Here is an 18,580-nt window from a genome sequence, read left to right on the forward strand (position 1 = left end):
ACACTTAACCCTTACCTTAAACCTTAATGTAGCATAACCCCTAAAATCATGTTTATATCCTTAACCAGCATCAACCATAAACTCTACTCTCACTTGAACTGAATCCTAACTCTAAACCCTGACCAACATCAATCCTGAGCTGTTCCCATGCAGAAGCGAGGCCCAGACAAACACACATAATGATACATGTCACAAACATCACTTTTAAAGCTTACATAACCCAGAGTACCCAAAGTATAGCGCCAGACACAAAAATGCACCCAAAAATACATTTACTGCTAATGTGTCTGCACAAAAAGTCCGTAAACTTTCAGGCAATTTCAATATTGGCTCATTGCATCTTTTCTTTTGTTCCCCTAATGCACCTCAACCCTTCAGTCCCTTACTGGAATATAAAAAATGCCTTATTGCGAGACAATAAAAGAACTTTGAAGTCAAAATATACAACCTTTCTTTTCATGTGTATGTGAATATATATATATATATATATATATTTATACGTATATGTATGTGTATGTGTGTCTGTCTGTGTGTGTGTGTATTTCAAATAACCCCGGAGGAGTCTGCATGCAGCTATAATTGCCTCCCTCATTAGTTATGTTTTAGCAGGAGCGGATGGGAGGGCAATTAATTTTACCGCTTAATTTTTGACACAGAATCCGCTGCTGTATTGATGTGTTCGCCATTTTGGGTCTCATTTTTCAGGGAAATTAATTGACAAAGTGCGAAGATTTATCAGCATATCGCCAGATTAAGCGACAAACTGAAGCAATGAGGAAATCAATTGTGGCCCTGTCGCTGTGTTCAACCCTCCACTACCCACCCACCTCCTCCCCCGACACCCCCTCCCCACAACGCCCAAGAGCCTGGGAAAAGCTGGGTGGGTCAGATGCAGTGCACTTATTTATTTATTTGAGTCGCTCATTCATCAGCCGTTACAAATGACCCTGGCGGCTGACGACCACTGAATCGCCCCCCCCCCCCACCCTCCTCCCTCCTCCTTCAGACACGACTGGTGTGAGGGAGTGATTAACATAAAAAACACACAAATCAGAGAGGAACAATGAATCCCGTTAGAGGCAGGAGAAGTGGAACTGGAGGTGTTAACTTTTTTGAGTGGCGGCATGGTTTTGCATGTCACGGCTCTGTCCACAAGATTTTGAAATTAGACATAGATTAGACATTAGACATTCGGTTATGGCCTTCATTTTTGCTGTTAGTTTGGCTGCAATGCATTTATGGGTGAAAAATCAAAATCAGTTGATTTAGTCTTAATTGTGTGGGTTTTTTTTTTTTTTCAAAGTCACCATTAGCTAAGCCCAGCTAAGCTAAGCTTCCATGACACATTTGGACTTCACAATGATTAAAAATAGCAGATTTACCACCTACTCACACTGGCTCTTGAATTCACACAGTAGACAAAAGCAGTCTTCTCGTTTTCTACCTGGCGACCGTCTATTTGTCGGCTGCAATTATAACTGTTGCTAGCAGATTTTATCGGTTGTAGAAAGGTTGCTAATTAAGCTAACTTTAGCTCCATGTGTTATTTTTAATGCTACCTCTGGTTACCTTTTTCATGTTTTCAAGCTGACTCATTTTAAATTGGGAAACCCTGTAAAATCTTAAACATGCACTTGATGGAAAGATACATGATATTGTGCAAAAAGAGGCTAAAACTTAGCATTCTCACTAGTTTATAGAAATGGTAAATAATAAAGCAATGACCCTTTTGGACAGACTCCTCGTCCCCTACCTGCAGGAGTGTGGTGGGTGCAGTTGGGTCATCAGAAAGATTCAACTTAAATGGACTGACAGGCTTCTATGTAAGCTTGTGGCAGTCAGTCTTCTCTGGCTTCCACCATGTTTGTTTTTTGTGCGTTTAGTTTCATTTATCTTCTAATGTATGTATTAAGGAATCTGTTTTTAGTTACAACTCATGTGTGGTCTCCCCTCTGTTGTCCAGCTTTGAGACAGGTCGTGACAGTCTGATTCGCATGTATATGTTTGTGATTACTGTTGCCTAATGTTATCATTATTTGTCTCACTACTCAACTTACACTGAATCTGTGGTGTTTCAGCATGAGATCATGACACGGACCGCTATTATAAGGGATTAGAAATGTTAATTTAAGGGAAAATAAACCAATTATACAAAGTTGACAAACCAACTCAGTCAAAATGTGCCACTGTGATAAAGTTCTCAGTAGAGTGATAGCACTCTGAGTTTTCCCCTCACCGAATGACTTTGAGTTTTACACTTCAAACTAATGAATTGGATGTGTGTGTATCATTAAACTCAGCTCCAGCACAAACTCCCCAGTTAGTCACTGTCCTGTGAGCTTCTACAAAACACACACACACACACATACAAACACACAAAGACACACACATAGAAGAATTGTAACTCCCATCCCCTCCATTACTGACTGCTCTGTTCCCAGGACAGATTAGTTCAACTTTTAAATCTCCTGCTTATTTTATTAGTATTGCATCTTAGCGCCGTGAAGGAGCCGATTTATAACCTTTAAACAGATCACACACATGCTGATAATATTTCAGTGTGTCAGGTTGGCTGCTGGAATGTGATTGCAATGATTGTATAGCTGCAGCTAAGCGTCCAACCCAGCACCAATTACAACTGGCAAAGGAGTGTCGGGGGTCGCAGCAGAGCAAATTGTTTTAGCTTTTTTTTTTTTGGGTGTAGCTAATCAAGTCAGGTCTTGTCACTCAATAAAATGAGCTTGTTTTAGGTTCAGTCTTAATATACTATTTTCATATGTTTGTGTAATACTTGGCCACCCTTGATCTTTCGAGTTCTCCTTTATTTCATCACCTTCCCTTTTCCATCTCAATCACTTCACTCACTCTCTTCAACTCAGTGTTTCTTCCTGTCAAAGTAACCAAGATACACACGCAAACACATTGACAAACACACACACAATCACACACACACACACACACACACACACACACACCACCACCCCACCAGCACCTCACGCCTCTCCAGGTGACAGCTAGGTGACAGTGTGACGCCAGCCGCCTGATGGGGAATGATGAGGGCTGGAAACAAATGAAAATAAAACGTCTAATTATGTCAGAGGCGCCTTGACGTTACATCACTGTTAAAACACATTTAAAATAGCATCCAGCAAGTCTCGCACTCACACACACATACGCACACACACACACGCAGCAGGCACCCGTGACGGATGGAGGGCTCTCCTGCAAGCGCTCAGTCAGGCTGTCAGGCCACTGGCTGCTGCTGCTTCTGTCATTGACTTAAAAGGGCATCAAGGAGCCGTGTGTGGGACATTACTGAGGCCGAGGGGAAACTGCTGGGCTGCAGCATAAAGACACTTTCAAAGAGGCTGACTTGGGCTCCTATCGAGGGGCTATTATTCAAGACAGTATCCTCCCACAGCCCACCGCACCATCTGTCTATCCAAAGTTTTTAGTAAGTTAAAAAAAAAAACATGACTCTGAGCAGTCCCACAGTGTACTGTATGGACTGTAATACATGGGAAGGATGCAACAGGAAAGAAAAGGGACTAGATATAGTATACAAAATACACTGATTTCAATGTTGCAGCCAGTGTACTAGTGGTAAATAAAAAAGTGGATAAACTAAACAAAGCAAATAAAAATATAACAAACTTATATGTTTTTTACCTTTTAGGACAAAACTCAAATTATGAACATTTCAAACTACCTTCATCAAGATGTAGATTGGGCTTGAAAGAGGGAAAACTCTATTTGTATTGATAGCACATATAATATACTTCAAACAAGTATTCAGCTTTCAATTTCGTATTTAAACTAATTGGGAATCTACTCCAAATGCAATGGGGTTTTTTTGTTCAAAAAAAGGAAGGAGACAAATTACACAACAGGCCAGACTGGACATGAATCAGAATACATTTTGGTTTGTATTGCGTTCACTGTTTTCTCTTTTTATTCTTCGTTTTGCCTTCCCAGCAGATGAACACACATGTGACCAGCTGAATGTGGGAAAACACACTCTCGACGATCAGATGGATTTCATGAATACACACTTGCTGACCAGCTGGGTTTGGGGAACACACACTTGGTGACCAGATGGATTTGTGGGGAAATACACATGACCACCAGTTGGATTTAGGGAATACACACTACCTTCATTTTCCACACCAAAACTGAGGGGGTGGCAGGAAAACAAAAAAGTGAAACTATATTTTTCCTCTATTTTGACTTTTAGTCATCTCTTTTCACATCTAAGAGGTTGATATAATGTTATATGGAGCGATGGCCGTAACAGAACCATAAGAAAAAGGTGTAACCCTCGGCAGGATTGCCAAGAACTAGCGCTCGACTCACTCTGGAAGTTGAAAATGAGTACAGATGGACGAGCCGTGGCTGTAATCGGCCAAAAGCGTGTGTAAAAACAAAGCTGTGAAGATTCATAATTAATGTGAGATTTTCACAGTTAACACATTAACTTTTGTTAAATGGTCTACAGCTATAGAGAAATGATAAAAGTACATTTTGTTTGATCCAAGTATAGTGTTTCTTGATTAATAACCTTTTGTCTCACTTTTATGAAAAAAAGGCTGATTGCCTGTAAAATAAAATAAAAAAGAGGAAATCTCATTAATTGTTCTGTTTGGAGTGTCAGTCAATGTGTTTATGGAGTAAAGCAGTAAGGGTTCACAGTGGAGGTTACTGGCTCTCAGTGTCTCACCAGTGTGTGTCCGGTAATGGTCCTTCATGGCTGACAGGTTGAGGAAGGCGTAATGGCAGGACGGCCAGGCACACTTATACGGTTTCTCCCCACTGTGCAGTTTCATGTGGTTGTTCAGGGCCCATTTTTCACTGAAGGAGCGGTCGCACAACTCACACTCAAACTTCCTGCAGGAGAAGAAGAGAGAGAGCCAGAGTGGAATGAGGAGGAGGAAAAAAAACACAAAAAAACGAAGAGTTATTTACTGATCCCAAAGCTGACGTAAAATGCTAGAAAATCCAACCCTGTGAGAAAGGAAATGGAGGTTGCTTGTTACTCGCGCTCACACCCGCAGAGCAAGGGGCTGTGTGATTGCGTGCTGTACATCTACGCCCACACTCTCTCACACACACACACACACACACACACACACACACACAGAATGCAGTTGGCTGCTGGTGTGTCATGTCTGTATAAGCAGGCATTGATTTTTCTGTCCTGGCCTGCCACCTCCACCATTTATTCTCTGTTTTGCACCAGGGCCCAGAGGACTAGAGAAATTCTGTTACAGTCCCCACACACACACACATGCACACTCACTCACACACACACACCCTGCAGGGCCAGTGGGGAGAATGGAGTTCACCTGTCCAGCGTCCCTGACCACTTAGCCACGGCTAAATGAACGGTTAGCAACATTTTACCTCCCGCCTTTCTCTTAAGGCCTCCCGTATCCGAGTTTCCCTCCATCTTAACCTCTCTGCACAACACTTCCTTCCTGTTTGTGTGTCTCATCATCAACACCAGTCCTTCGCTCTGCTTCGGAGAGTCTGTATCAATCCAATAAATGCAAAAGCATGATTTATCACGCGTGGTGTGTGTTGTTTTCTTTTACGCTGCCAAAAGCCTCTTTTGAGAATCGGGATAAATATGTGAATATGCATGCTGTTCTTTCTTTATGTTGACTCTGGACATCTGTCTATTCCTCATGCCGACGCCTACAACCTGACAAAAGCTGTGTTTTTCCTTTTTTTTTTTTTTTAACAGCGTGTAGGATGTTTGGACCTATATTCATCTGCTGTGTTATTAGGCTTCAAGAAACACACAGAAGTAAAAAAAAAAAAAACCCCAAAAGACAATAGAAAAGCCTGTGCTTGAATTAATCTTTACCCCCGCGCTATAATTTAGGCGCAGAATGACTAATGTGCGAGTCATAAACAAATGAAGTCGGGTTTTGGGGAGCATTTGTCTTGCAGCGCGGGCCATGTTATTTTAGGGAGGGCGGCTGTCTTTAAGTCCTGATTGTGTCGCTTAATCCCCGTGGTATCTGTTTCATAGCGAGCAGCATGACACTCACCTGAACAAATAATGACTCCAAGCAGCATGTAGCATGTGTCTGAATCAATAATTCAAACTCATACATCTTCCTTACTGGAAGAAGGGAGGGAAGGGGGGGGGGGGGGGTAAAGGAGAATGAGAGGGAGGGAGGGTAAAGAGAGAAAGGAGAGAATTAAGGTGGGGTGCTGGAGGGATAGAATGTGTCCTGGCTTCCATATCAATCTATATGTTCCATAAAGATGAATCTGAATGGGATATGGGTGCCGTCCTACACTAGTTGAGAGGACATTTTAAGCTCACTTAATAGAAAGGATGGAGCGACTTTTTAAAATGGCGCCTTTATCACCTGGCTCTAAGCTAAAATGCATATTTAAACAGCCACCGTTTTCCTTTTTTTCTCGTCAAGTGACTTGGCAGAGACTTCATTTGACCAACAGATGTATGTCTGCATCTGTATTTCCTTCCCTTCCCCTTCCCTTCCTCTGCGGTATTTATAGAACGGCTCGTCGCCCGTGCCACCGTGGGAGAGGTAAATAAGATGAGTGAAGAGATGTTATCTTTTATTGTAAGCATTATGCACAACACTCCTGCTTTATGAGCTAAACGGGCCATTGTTTATCACGGGGCGTAATCGCAAAGTCAGGCAGGCAGGCAGGCAGGCCTTGACGTGGGCACGCGGCATGCTGGGATGGAGGAGAAAAAAAAAGAAGAAAAAAAAACGAGAGAGAGAAAGAGGAAGAGGAGAGAGGAGAGGAGAGAAGATGGAGGAGTCAGGGCTGGCAGAGTTGACTATCAGTGGGGGTTTTGTAAGGATGAGAGGAGGGTTTGCGTCTGTTTTTATGGGATCAGATGGAGCGCTTTGATCTTGTCCCCGCATGTCAGATCCCGTCACGATCCACCGTCTCGCCCATACATATGCATACTGCCTCTAAACAGCCAGGCACCATGCAAAACACACCAAAGGTAGGAGGAGGTAGCGGGGAGAGGGAGGGAGAGGGAGAGGGAGAGGGAGAGAGAGAGAGAGAGAGAGAGAGAGAGAGAGAGAGAGAGAGAGAGAGAGAGAGAGAGAGAGAGAGAGAGAGAGAGAGAGAGAGAGAGGATGAGTGGATGTGTTTGTGTATGCGTGTGTAGTTATGCTACACATACATATATCCTGTGTGTGCAGGAGGGAGGGAGAGAGAAAGATGGAGAGACATAGGTTAGAGAGAAAGCGAGGTCTGCCAACTTAAAATACCCGAAGACTTTTATAGTGCCTCTTAGAACTGAGTTTAAAACCAACAAAACATAAATAAATCCACAAAATCCTGCTAAAGCATCGCAGTCCAGATTCAATAAAGCATGAGAAAGTTCTGAAAGTCCTAACAGGGATATTAAAGGAGTGGGAAGTGTATATTTATACATGGCTATGAATTCCAATTTTATGGGATACAGTAAAGAAAATCTATGTATGTGCAATTGTGTACTCCATTCTAACATAAACATCAATCTGTTATTAGGATGACAACACAAATAAGAAAAATGAAAAATGAAAAACATTTATAACAGATCTACACACAATTACACTCTTCTTCTATATCCACATTGGCACTTGGCAGAAAAAGGCCTGTGTTGGGTTAAAAATGTCGCTGATAAAGCTTGTGGGTGGCTACATTTCTATTGTATTCATGCACACATTACAAGAATTTTTGAAAGCACACACGTCTTCAGGTCAAAAATTCAGATTAGCACTACATTTCATAAAAATGTACATTTGTTTATTGCTGACTATAAAGGCCAAATCACAATCACTAACAGCTGTTTTAAGTCTGTGAGCATGAATATAAATATGAATGTACATTTTTTTTTTTTTTTTAAAGAAGCAAGGAAACTTGTCTCTCACTGACTGCTCCCTTAGCTTTTAACATTACTGTCTAACCTTGATCAGCTAGAGGCCACAGCAGGAAGAAACATCTGTAACACTGAATGACTTCTACTTCCAGTCATTATATCGGCTTTTCCCTCCTCCTGCACGTCTCAGTCTCTCTCTTTTCCCCTCTGATCAGCAACCGAGGCGACATGATTGACACCCTGCACATATTTATTCAAAGACCCAGGTGGGCCCTCTTGCTTGTACGTTGAGAAAGCTGCATGCTACTGTGTCTATACTGTCACTCATTACCATATCTATACTGTGGTGTGATCCTGTCATCAGTTCAGGCATATAGGGCTACTGTCAGAACATCACAGGCCACACTGGCCTTAATTGTGATATAAATCCCCCAGGAGGAGTAACTCTGAGGGTGGGAAAAAAAAAGAAAAGAAAAAAAGAAAAAAAGACCTGACTCATTACCACTCACTCACTACCGCCCCCAAGTGGTGAGGTTGTGCTTGTTAAATGAAACCTTGCAGAGTGTGAGCTGAGTTTCTACTAATCATGTGTTTTGGATAGCAACAGTGTGTTAAAAAAGGAGGCATTTTTTTGCATGATGACGAACAAGAAAGATCCAGATGTTTCCACTAAGCTCATAATTGACTGATTCAGACGACAAACTGTTTAGTTGATAAATAATATGATGTTCATTGACAGTGTCATTGCTACAGGCTACACTGTACTGATGCCCTGCTCCCTCCTCCTCACTGTGAGTTTGGTTTTATGCTGCAGAGCATCACGCTAATCAATGGGTATGTAAACAGTGCTCTTTTAATTGACTGCACTAATTGCGACAGCCTTTTTTTTGGACGGCTAAGGATCCCTTCTCTGGTTTTCATGTTGTGTTGGCCGGGCCGGTGAGAGGAAATAATCCGCTGATGCTCTCACGCTGCAACACAAAGACAGAAAAGAGAGAGTAAGAGAGAGAGAGAGAGAGAGAGAGAGAGAGAGAGAGAGAGAGAGAGAGAGAGAGAGAGAGAGAGAGAGAGAGAGAGGGGAGAGAGGGAGAGAGGGAGAGAGTCCGACTCTCGCCTCAAGCCAAACTGACACAAACAGACAACTTCAAAGTGAAGACTGTTGTTTATTTGGCGAAGGGAAAGGAGAGAGGGGGGGGGTGGAGAAAAAAAGAGAGAAAATTTATCTGATATGCAACTGTCAGGAGAGCATTTTCACATGCAAAATAGCGAGTGAGTGAGAGAGATTACCTAGAGGGAGGAACATGACAGCATTCACTAGGGTCAGGATGGATCATCATCTTCAGCCCCCTCCCCCTCGTTTCTCTCCCTCTCTCTTTCTCCCTCCATCGCTCTATCTTTATCTCTCTCGCCCTCCATTTCCCTCCCTCCTTCCTTCCGTTTTTCCCCTCCTCTCCTCTTTCCCCCTCTCATCCTGTTTTCAGACTCCATCACTCTGCACTTCGACAACCCGGCAGCTTAAATCCAGACTAAATTAGCTGAATGAAGATTAAATCATTTGGCCCTGAGCTCTCCAAGATATTGGGAGGAAGACTGAGTAAGCCTTAAATGGTGGCTGACTGGGTTCGGACCTAAATATGTGTCTGTGGAGAGGCTCTTCCTTCAATGGCAGTCAATCGAAACCTGATTAGAGTGGGGGTGTTGGGTAAAAAATGGGGAAAAGATTAAATTTCTGGGACAACTGTTTCCTAAGTACGGACGCTGGCTTCGTTATTTTTCGTTTGTGCGCCGAATGTCGACCGACGACAGGCTTGTTCCCGGACTAAGATATCGAACCGGGCAACATCATCGCTCACGGTGCTTAGGAGAAATGCTTTAGAGAGCGCTGTAGTCAATGTGGTCTGCGGATAGTCAAATCACTTTCCTGGACGGTGCTAGTTTAACATTCAAATGAACAAAGACAACCATCTCTGGCCTGCTGCTGCACCACTTACAACAACAGCACCAAAACTAATGCCAAAAAGAAGAAGGAGGGTCTCTCAGGAGAAAGTCAGAGAATCATCCCAGCAGAGGGGGCATTTTAAAGTGAAATATCTATCGAGTTAAAGCACAGCAAGACCTGCAGGAGCGTACAGCCGGCGTGTCACACAAAAACAAGGACTAAAACCTCCATGAAGAGGCCACATGTGTCTGAGGAGTATTGTAGACGAACCTCCTCTGAGAGGACTGCTGCTGCATATGACTGCAATATAAACAATAGCACACAACAGAGATGCTGCTGCTGATTTATGTTTACCTTCAATCCCAGGAGGGGGAGGAGGGGGGAGGAGGAGGAGGAGGAGAAAAAAAAAAAAGATAATGAAATAAATAATAAAAGACCAGGCCCATCAGATAAGCTCCTGTTTATCCCGCTGTAGGGCAAATACAAATTGTCAATTTAATGAACACGGTGGACGTGATGAAAGCGGGGTGAAGGAGCCTCCTGCCTGACAAACAATCAGGAAATGTTATCTTAATATTGTTGCGCTGTTATTCAGCCCATAACTTAGGGGGTGGGGAGAGGCCATGAGGAGAAGGAGGTGGGCATGGTGGTAGGGAGAGAGGGGAGCGAAGGGGGAGCAAGGAGGCACAAAGGCCAGGTCCCTCTGTGGTGGCCCTGTTATTGCCTGTTTTTATTATGAGCCATAGCTCAATAGTCCCAAACACACTTTGAAACACACAACTTAAATGTGAGCCTCGGAAGAGTGCACGAACACACACACACGCATGCACGTAGACACACCGTGGCGCACACCATGCACACACACACAGCCTTGAATTACTAGATCTCTTCCTTTTCTTTTTTTTTTTGTGAGAGAACAACACGACATGATTCTGAACAAAACAGCCCGAAATGATCTCTTTCTCTGCGTGCAGGAGCATGCCGGTGTAATGTGAAGTTTCCGGACTCCAGTTAATTTAAAAGCTTAATAGGTTTTTACAGATATCCGACTATTAATCAAAATGTTTCAACCAAAAAACTGCAAATCAAAGCTCCAAAAAGCTTCCTGCAGAAATTAGCAGCCCCCGAAAAGTACTGAAAATCTGATTTGTGTGACACGGTTCGGTCAAAGGCCTCTTACAGCCTCCCTCCCCCTCCCCCCACTCTTCCTTTAAAACGGCACTTTAAAAAGTGTCCAGATGCTTCACAGCTCAAATTTTTTTTTTCTTTCTTTTTTTTGTGTTGTAATTCTTGAATTTAAAGCGTCGCAATCTGAGCAGCCACCAAAATTAACTATTATCTCCATATTTATATATTGCTCGCACTAAATTGCGTCGGGAAGAATTACTATCAATATGAATATCTGCAACAATAACTCAGCCGCAGTGCTGAGGACAGGATGCTCTTTATCAGGCTTCTGATAGGCCTTAAATACAGCACAAGGCAGCCATATCAGAGCTTTTTCTCTCTAATATCAGACCGCATTAGCACCTCGTAAATCAAATTACACCCCTAGAATTTCATTAGGCTCACCTGCCAGCGCGGCTGTGCTGCAGAAATATTTATGTTTTTATGCTGCGATTGTGCGCTCTCAGGTACACAAAGGGGAAGGAGGGGGGCGAGAGGGAGTAAAAAAAAAGGTGATAAACCTAATTATCTTTAAAGAATACAGAGAAAATGTGTCATAAATGGTGGCGGTCCTGAGGAGAGCTGGCGTTTTTCCGAAGCCTGTGGGGGCTGCGAGTTGGGGGACAAGTCTGCTCTGCTGTTTACCATCTTTAACCGGGGCTAGACTCCCCGCAATCCAATTAGCATCTTCCCTAAATTCGCTCTAAAACAGAACTCAAACAGGATGATGTATGACGCCGATCACGGAGCCCTCGACAACAAGCTAATCAAATGAAGCCAAAGCAAGACTGCTAATCGTGCAAATACTCGTTCAAGCTGGATCCCAGCGTTATGATGGGAGTCTGTCTTTATTATCTAATTATCTCAAAAGAATTTCGCATTTCCATTTGTACATTTGTTGTTTGTTTGTTGGGTTGGATTATCTGCATCATAAGCATCTCTGGTAGTGAATGTGAGCTGAGGCTAGAGCTGGAGAGGCGGGGTGGGGAGTTGTTGAGGAGGCGGCTGTGGGAAAGAAACGCCCGACATTCCCCCGTCCCATTTTCTTTCCCATCTGGAGCGGCTGGGTCTGGACGGCGGGGGTGTCTGGGTATGGATTTTGATTAGACACAAAGGGAAATGACTGAGCCAGTGACCGTAACGACAGCCACTTAATAAAAAAAAGTACAGTCTATACATCAAAGAGCATCTAGTTGTAAATCATTCGGCCCTGTAACGACGTGCATCCTTGTCCCATTACCTAGCCCCTAACAGGCCACTCATATTTACTCTCTGGGCCCCAATATCATTTTAGAATAATGAGCATTGTCCCTTATCTAATTAACGAAGGAGGGGGGGCTAGGTTCATTCTCTCCCCCCTCCTCTACTCGCTCCCTCATTGAAATTAGGAAGCTGGCGTATTGCTTTAGCTCACAAATATTTAGCCATTTTTTCTCTGTGGCATGACCAGTAAAAGTTATGACACAGATAGGGGCGGTCGTGACTATTGTTGTATGTTGTGTGTAATTGCTGCATGTTGCAACTGGAGGCTGTTTATCCAGGATTTTGTGTGTGTGCTTATGTGTGTGTGTGTGTGTGTGTGTGTGTGTGTGTGTGTGTGTGTGTGTGTGTGTGTGTGTGTGTGTGTGTGTGTGTGTGTGTGTGTGTGTGTGTGTGTGTGTGTGTGCACGTCTGTGTGTGTGTGTGTGTGCACGTCTGTGTGCACGTCTGTGTGTGCTCCAGTGGGCAGAAGTAAAAGACCAGGTCCATTCTCTCTCTTATTACTAGAATTGTAATTCAATGATCACCTTAGATCACACGCGTGCCATAAATCAGATAGGCTTGACAGAGGATGAAAAATTGTATTAATAATGTGAAACTTATTATACAGTCCCAAATGCTCCCTTGATAAATGACATTGTTTGGGCCTGACAATGATTGCATTTAAAACATTATTTCTGTTTTCTGCTGGTGTGTGTGTGTGTGTGTGTGTGTGTGTGTGTGTGTGTGTGTGTGTGTGTGTGTGTGTGTGTGTGTGTGTGTGTGTGTGTGTGTGCGTGTGTGTGTGTGTGTGTGCACTGCTGGACATAGCAGCAGTGCTTTGCTGGTGGGGAAGAAGACAGAGGTGGGGTTCCCAAGCTTCATAAAATATTCAAGATGTTTCCCACCCCTCTCTCTGGAGTCAGTGGGCAGGCGATGGCCGTGGCAGTAAGGGTATAAAATGTGTGTGCGCGTGAGCTTGTGTGTATATATATGTGTGTGCGTGTGTGTTTGTGTGTGTGTGTGTGTGGCCAAGCACAAAGTTAAATGGCTGGTGGCTCACCGCAGCACAAACAACCCAACTCCCAAACCGCAGCAAGGAGATCTTCAAGTCATAAAGCGGTATACTCTGTGCTGTTATAATGACACATCCTAGTCAGATATTAGCAAATGTGTAGTAGGAAAAGCGGCGGGCTAATCATTTATGTACAGGTCTACTAGAGCTTTCTCTTTTTTGAATAAGTTATTTGGTGGGGAGTTTATTTTTCTTCACAACTCAATTTATACAAGAATGCTAATATAAGAGAAGTTAGTCTAGAGTTGGTTTTGAGCAAAAGCTAGCAGTGACATGAAAAAACCCCCTTACAGGAAAAAAAGCCTGAGATTCAACACAGTTTCTTTCTTTCTTTCTTTCTTTCTTTCTTTCTTTCTTTCTTTCTTTCTTTCTTTCTTTCTTTCTTTCTTTCTTTCTTTCTTTCTGCATTGTATCAGAACAAGCTGGACTGTGCAGGTTTTAACTAAAGTCCAGTCTGCATTCCCTGAACACTCAACTGTGCTAGATGGAGTCAAACCTCTGAATCCTTGTGTTGTGGAGTTAGAAAAAGCAGCAATAGAGAGAGAGGGATCTGGCACGGAGCCTATTTCTTTTCACAAGGACAAACACATTATGTTGTAGCGCAGTATTTTGCTAATGCTTTCTTATTTTCAACACCTCTCTATATGGATTAAGTGGCCCTGCTTAGTGCATAAGCTGTAATGAGGGATGTTGTGTCTGTGTCAAAGACTCGAGCCAGAAACCTCAACCCTTCCTGCCAACGCCGCTGTAAACCAGACCTGGACGGTAAACAGCTGGACTAGAACGTCCAGGCCTTAAACGTGTTCTCTCACACACACACACACACACACACACACACACACACACACACACACACTGCTTCTTTGTGTTCGACTAACAATCGAGGGACGGACCGTCGAGGCTCGTGCTGATCCAGCTCACAAATCAACAGTCAGTGCCAAAAACTTTGAACCGGGAAGATAAATAAATATATTAAATCTGATAGAAACTTTTGACAAATGTAGCAACGCCAATTTAGTGCACATGTAACAGATTTTGGATGAAGACACCTGGCAAAATGTACAGTGCGCAATATGAGTGTTTCAAGGGACAGGATAAATGTTGGAGGCTTCGACATAAACACGCAAACTTAATAAAACATTTCGCAAACTTGATCAAACACTCGCAGAAGATTTATGTAAATGTCTACAAGCAACAAGCACGAAGATATGAAAAAAAGCCTACAGAGAGCAAAAAAGCATACTGGATAACAAATAAAACATTTTATGCGCTGGATGACCAACCCTTACAGCTGACTTACATATGATGTTCTAGGTCAGTTTTGAGTGTGACAGCAGACTGGAGAGACTTTAAAAAAGCAGATTTGGAGCTCGCACAATGACTGCAGCTGAGGACAGTATTTGACAAACTGTTTTTGGAGAGCTTTCTAAAGTGAATTGAGAGGCTCATTGATGGCTTAGTGGATTTTGCAGAGGAAAAACAAGCATCAGATTCTCATTTATTGATATTTGGCACTGGCAGAAGCACAATATCTGATCAAAGAGGAACACAATAAACATACTGGAAGAGATAAATGTCAGTCTTGCTCATTCGGGTTAGTCCTAAACTAAACAAACACATTTCTATTTAACTGAAGAAAAAAAAAGAAGTGTGAAATAATAACTTTTGAGTGTTTGAGCAGTATAAAACAAAGAGTGGCTCTATCCTTTATCCTGAGACGTGTTCACAGTTTAATGAAAATAATAAATAAAGGCAATGGTTGCACTTGCTTTTGCAACTGCTTTGTGATAAGTAGTGTGCTCTTAGAATTGTACAATCTACGACTCATATTAGCTCCTTAAAAGCTGGTATCGGTGCAGCTCCGGGTTCAAGAAAAGTCTAATTAAGTTCCTGGACAGTTGGGAGTCAGATCCCAGTGCAGGGACCCCCAGAACCAGACCGGTCTTTCCCAGCAGACCTGACTTTCCCTGGCCGGCCATGTCTGTGTCCTCTACTGTATGTGCAATATAACCCCCCCCGTCCCCCCCTCTCTCCTTGTGATCTTATTACCCCCCCCACACCACCACCAACACCACACACACACACATACACACACTCCACTCCACTCTCCCCTCTCTTCTCTTCCTCCTCATCCCTGCAAATGACCATGATGGGAGGCCATTCATCTCACTCCATCGGCCACCACAATGAAATAAATCAAGAATTTTCCCCCCAAATATAACAATATTTGTATTTGGGGTGGGGCAGACGTAATTGATGACTGCGGCCGCGCTAATTAAAAACGGCGGAGGTTTCATTAATCTTGGTCATTGGGTATGAGGATAGTAGGGGAGCAGCTACAGTGTCGGCTGGACGATGGGTGGGGAGTGGGGGGGGGCGCCTCCCATCGTCCTCATCGCTCAGGTGATTTGGGCCATTGTCGAGTATATTAGCACGGCGAGGTTAATGTGAAACGGTCATTAATAATCACAACAAAAGTCTATAGTATACAAGCTCAGTCTCTCTCTGTCTGTGGCCTTCTACCTCGACGCGACTCCAGGAACCACACAAGACAAAATAGTGAACAATCACACGTGTTTACTGCCATGTCCTGGCTGGAGAAGTTAATTGCTTTTCTGACTTTGCTTTCTTTTTTTTTTCTTCTTCTTCTTTCTCCTGACACACACACATGCACACACACTAAGTCATACACCGCTTTTGGAGAATTAATTACCGGTCTCAACTTTTGCTGCTCTGCCTGTGTTTGCCTAGTCAAAACTATCCAGGCACAGAGGGCTGAGGTGTCACAGGCTCTTCACAGAACAACGAAATACGAGCACCGGGTGGGTTCATGCATGTTTCACGTTGTGTGAGTCTACACATCTGACATAATCTTCACGCTCTATATTTTGGGTGTACATGCTTTTTATCATAATATTTTGATTCATTAAGAGCATTTTTTTCCTTAGTCAGATTATCTGATTCATGTCAGATATTGTAGATTATCACATTTTTAACATGCAAGATGGCAGCAGGGCTTTAAATCAATACAAATAATCTAAAACATGAAGAGAACGAGCTAGGTTTAAACATTTTGAGTGGTTTTATGAAATGACTCTACCTTGAAGCATTATTTCCGTGACCACTCCCACAGACCAAATACTCTTCAGCATCTGCCACATAAGTCACATTGGAGCTTCTACTTAGCAGAAAAGACGTGAACAGACCCCAGAGTTGATAAAACAGAATCATATTGTTACTCTTGTGCCATTACAGCGCAGAAAATTTACTAAGTAGCACCTATGAACGGCGCAGATGAATATATCATCATCACTCCGTAATGGCCCCTACATGTTAATTCACAACTTTAGCTTCTCCGCCACGACTCTGCCACAGAATAATGGCTAGCCTGCATCTGGTGAGAGGCAGTGTGTGGGGCAGTGTATGAAGCATAGAGAGAAACAGAGAGAGACAAAGAGAAACAGAGAGAATTAAACAGGGAGAGAGAGAGAGATAGAGAGAGAGAGAGGGAAAGAGATGGGTGGGTGGGGTGGAAGCAGTAGCATATGGTGCCACGCTGCCATAAACAAGCTTTATGAAAAGACCGGGGACGTTTATTTAATCATGGAATACCTGAGGAATCGCAACGAGACACACACTTTGTCCCATTATTGTTAGCCCATAAATTTAACTGCTTTACCACAACGACAAGGAACCTGATACAACCGCTGAAGACAACACGGGGAAGCAGGTGAATTTATGTATATGTGTATTTGCGAACTGCACGATGGAGCTATGGTGAAGAGTGTGTGTGAGTGTGTGGTGTTACAGCTACAGCAATAAATGCAACACACTGGTATCAGTGTACCTGCCAACACAGAGAACAAAACACTCTGTAAAGTATCTGATACAGAACACTCAGATTACAGATGTGTCGACTGTAAAGATCCATTTTATTCTTCCAGCAGCCTTGTCATGCATAAATATTCAGGTTTTCACCTGTAATTGCCTTCATTCTCTAGAAGGTAGTCTAACAAGCAATGCAAAGAATTAAAACATTCATTAGTGCCTCGACCTCTCGGGGTCAGACAAAAACATTTCCGAAAAAATAACAAGGTGGGTCTAAAGGCCCCCAGAGGAAACACATTTCTCATTTGTATTGAATTGAAACAGCGGTGGACATCCAAATAAAGCTCTGCACTGCACTGGGGTCACTTCAAAATCACACACTCCCACACACACACACACACACACACACACACACTTACAAATGCACAAACACAACTGTGCTTGCACATAGAGCTGGACATAAATATCAGCATATTTGTCACATGCATGGAAGTACACATGGGACTACAAAACACACAACTGCACATACAGCTGTACTTGAAAGTTCACAATGCAATATAAAAGGGATGTCATGCACGCGAAACACAATTGGACTGCATGTGCAATTGTGTGCCTGCAAGTGTACTGCGCGAACACACACACACACACAAATACAGACACACACACAGCTCTGGGTCAGGGGGACAGCGGTAGCTCAGAGCCAGCTGTGACCTGCCGGTCCAGGTGCTCAGGAAAACCGCTGTTAACGGCCACGATTGATGATCTAATCAAACTGTCACCATGGCGATCCGCTGCAGGGGGAGGGGAGGTTGGGGTGGCGTGCGTGTGTGTGGGGGACGGGCAAGTGGGAGTGGGGCGAGAGCAGGTGGGGGGAAATATCCAGGAGGCCTTGTGCATGCTTACCGTTAGCCCAAATTGAGAGTGACAGTCTCAATAGTGAAAAGGCCTCTTTTTTCCCCCTCTAAGTAATGGAGGAAACAACTCCAGCGGTCTTCCGGAGGATGTCACATAATCAAGGGAGCCCCAAAACACCCCCACCCACCCCTCTCTGTAACGTCTCAGCTCAAGCAGAGCGTTGGGGGGGTGGAGATGATGCGCCACAGTGCTGAACCGACAGCCAACACAGAGCTGATTATGATGAGTTCTGCATTGTTGGATGCTAAACACACGCACACAAACACACACACACACACACACACACACACACACACACACACACACACACACACGCACACGCACAAACACACTGTATTCCCTAAATCAGCTAGACTATAATGTACATGAAACCCCCCAGTGTTAACATCTAGTCTCGGGGGGCCATTAGGAAACATTGGTAATGTCGATTTAGTGATGAATTGTTCTTTTTACAACCTACATGAGGAGATGATGGAGTAAAATAAGTGAAACCTTGAATCCCAACAATCATTCTTTCACATTATCTAAATGGAATCATCTGTAGTGGCCCCTATAG

General features: G+C 43.4%; 1 protein-coding gene across 1 annotated transcript in view; it reads right to left on the minus strand.

Annotated features, from left to right (window-relative positions):
- znf407 (zinc finger protein 407) overlaps window positions 1-18,580 on the minus strand; it is a 152,077-nt gene that overhangs the window by 60,398 nt on the left and 73,099 nt on the right. The window contains exon 6 of the mRNA XM_062421727.1: window positions 4,718-4,884. Within this exon, the coding sequence (XP_062277711.1) occupies window positions 4,718-4,884 (167 nt within the window). The remainder of the gene's footprint in view (window positions 1-4,717; window positions 4,885-18,580) is intronic.

The sequence above is a fragment of the Scomber scombrus genome, chromosome 7 (assembly GCF_963691925.1).
Source record: "Scomber scombrus chromosome 7, fScoSco1.1, whole genome shotgun sequence".
Taxonomy (NCBI): Eukaryota; Metazoa; Chordata; class Actinopteri; order Scombriformes; family Scombridae; genus Scomber; species Scomber scombrus.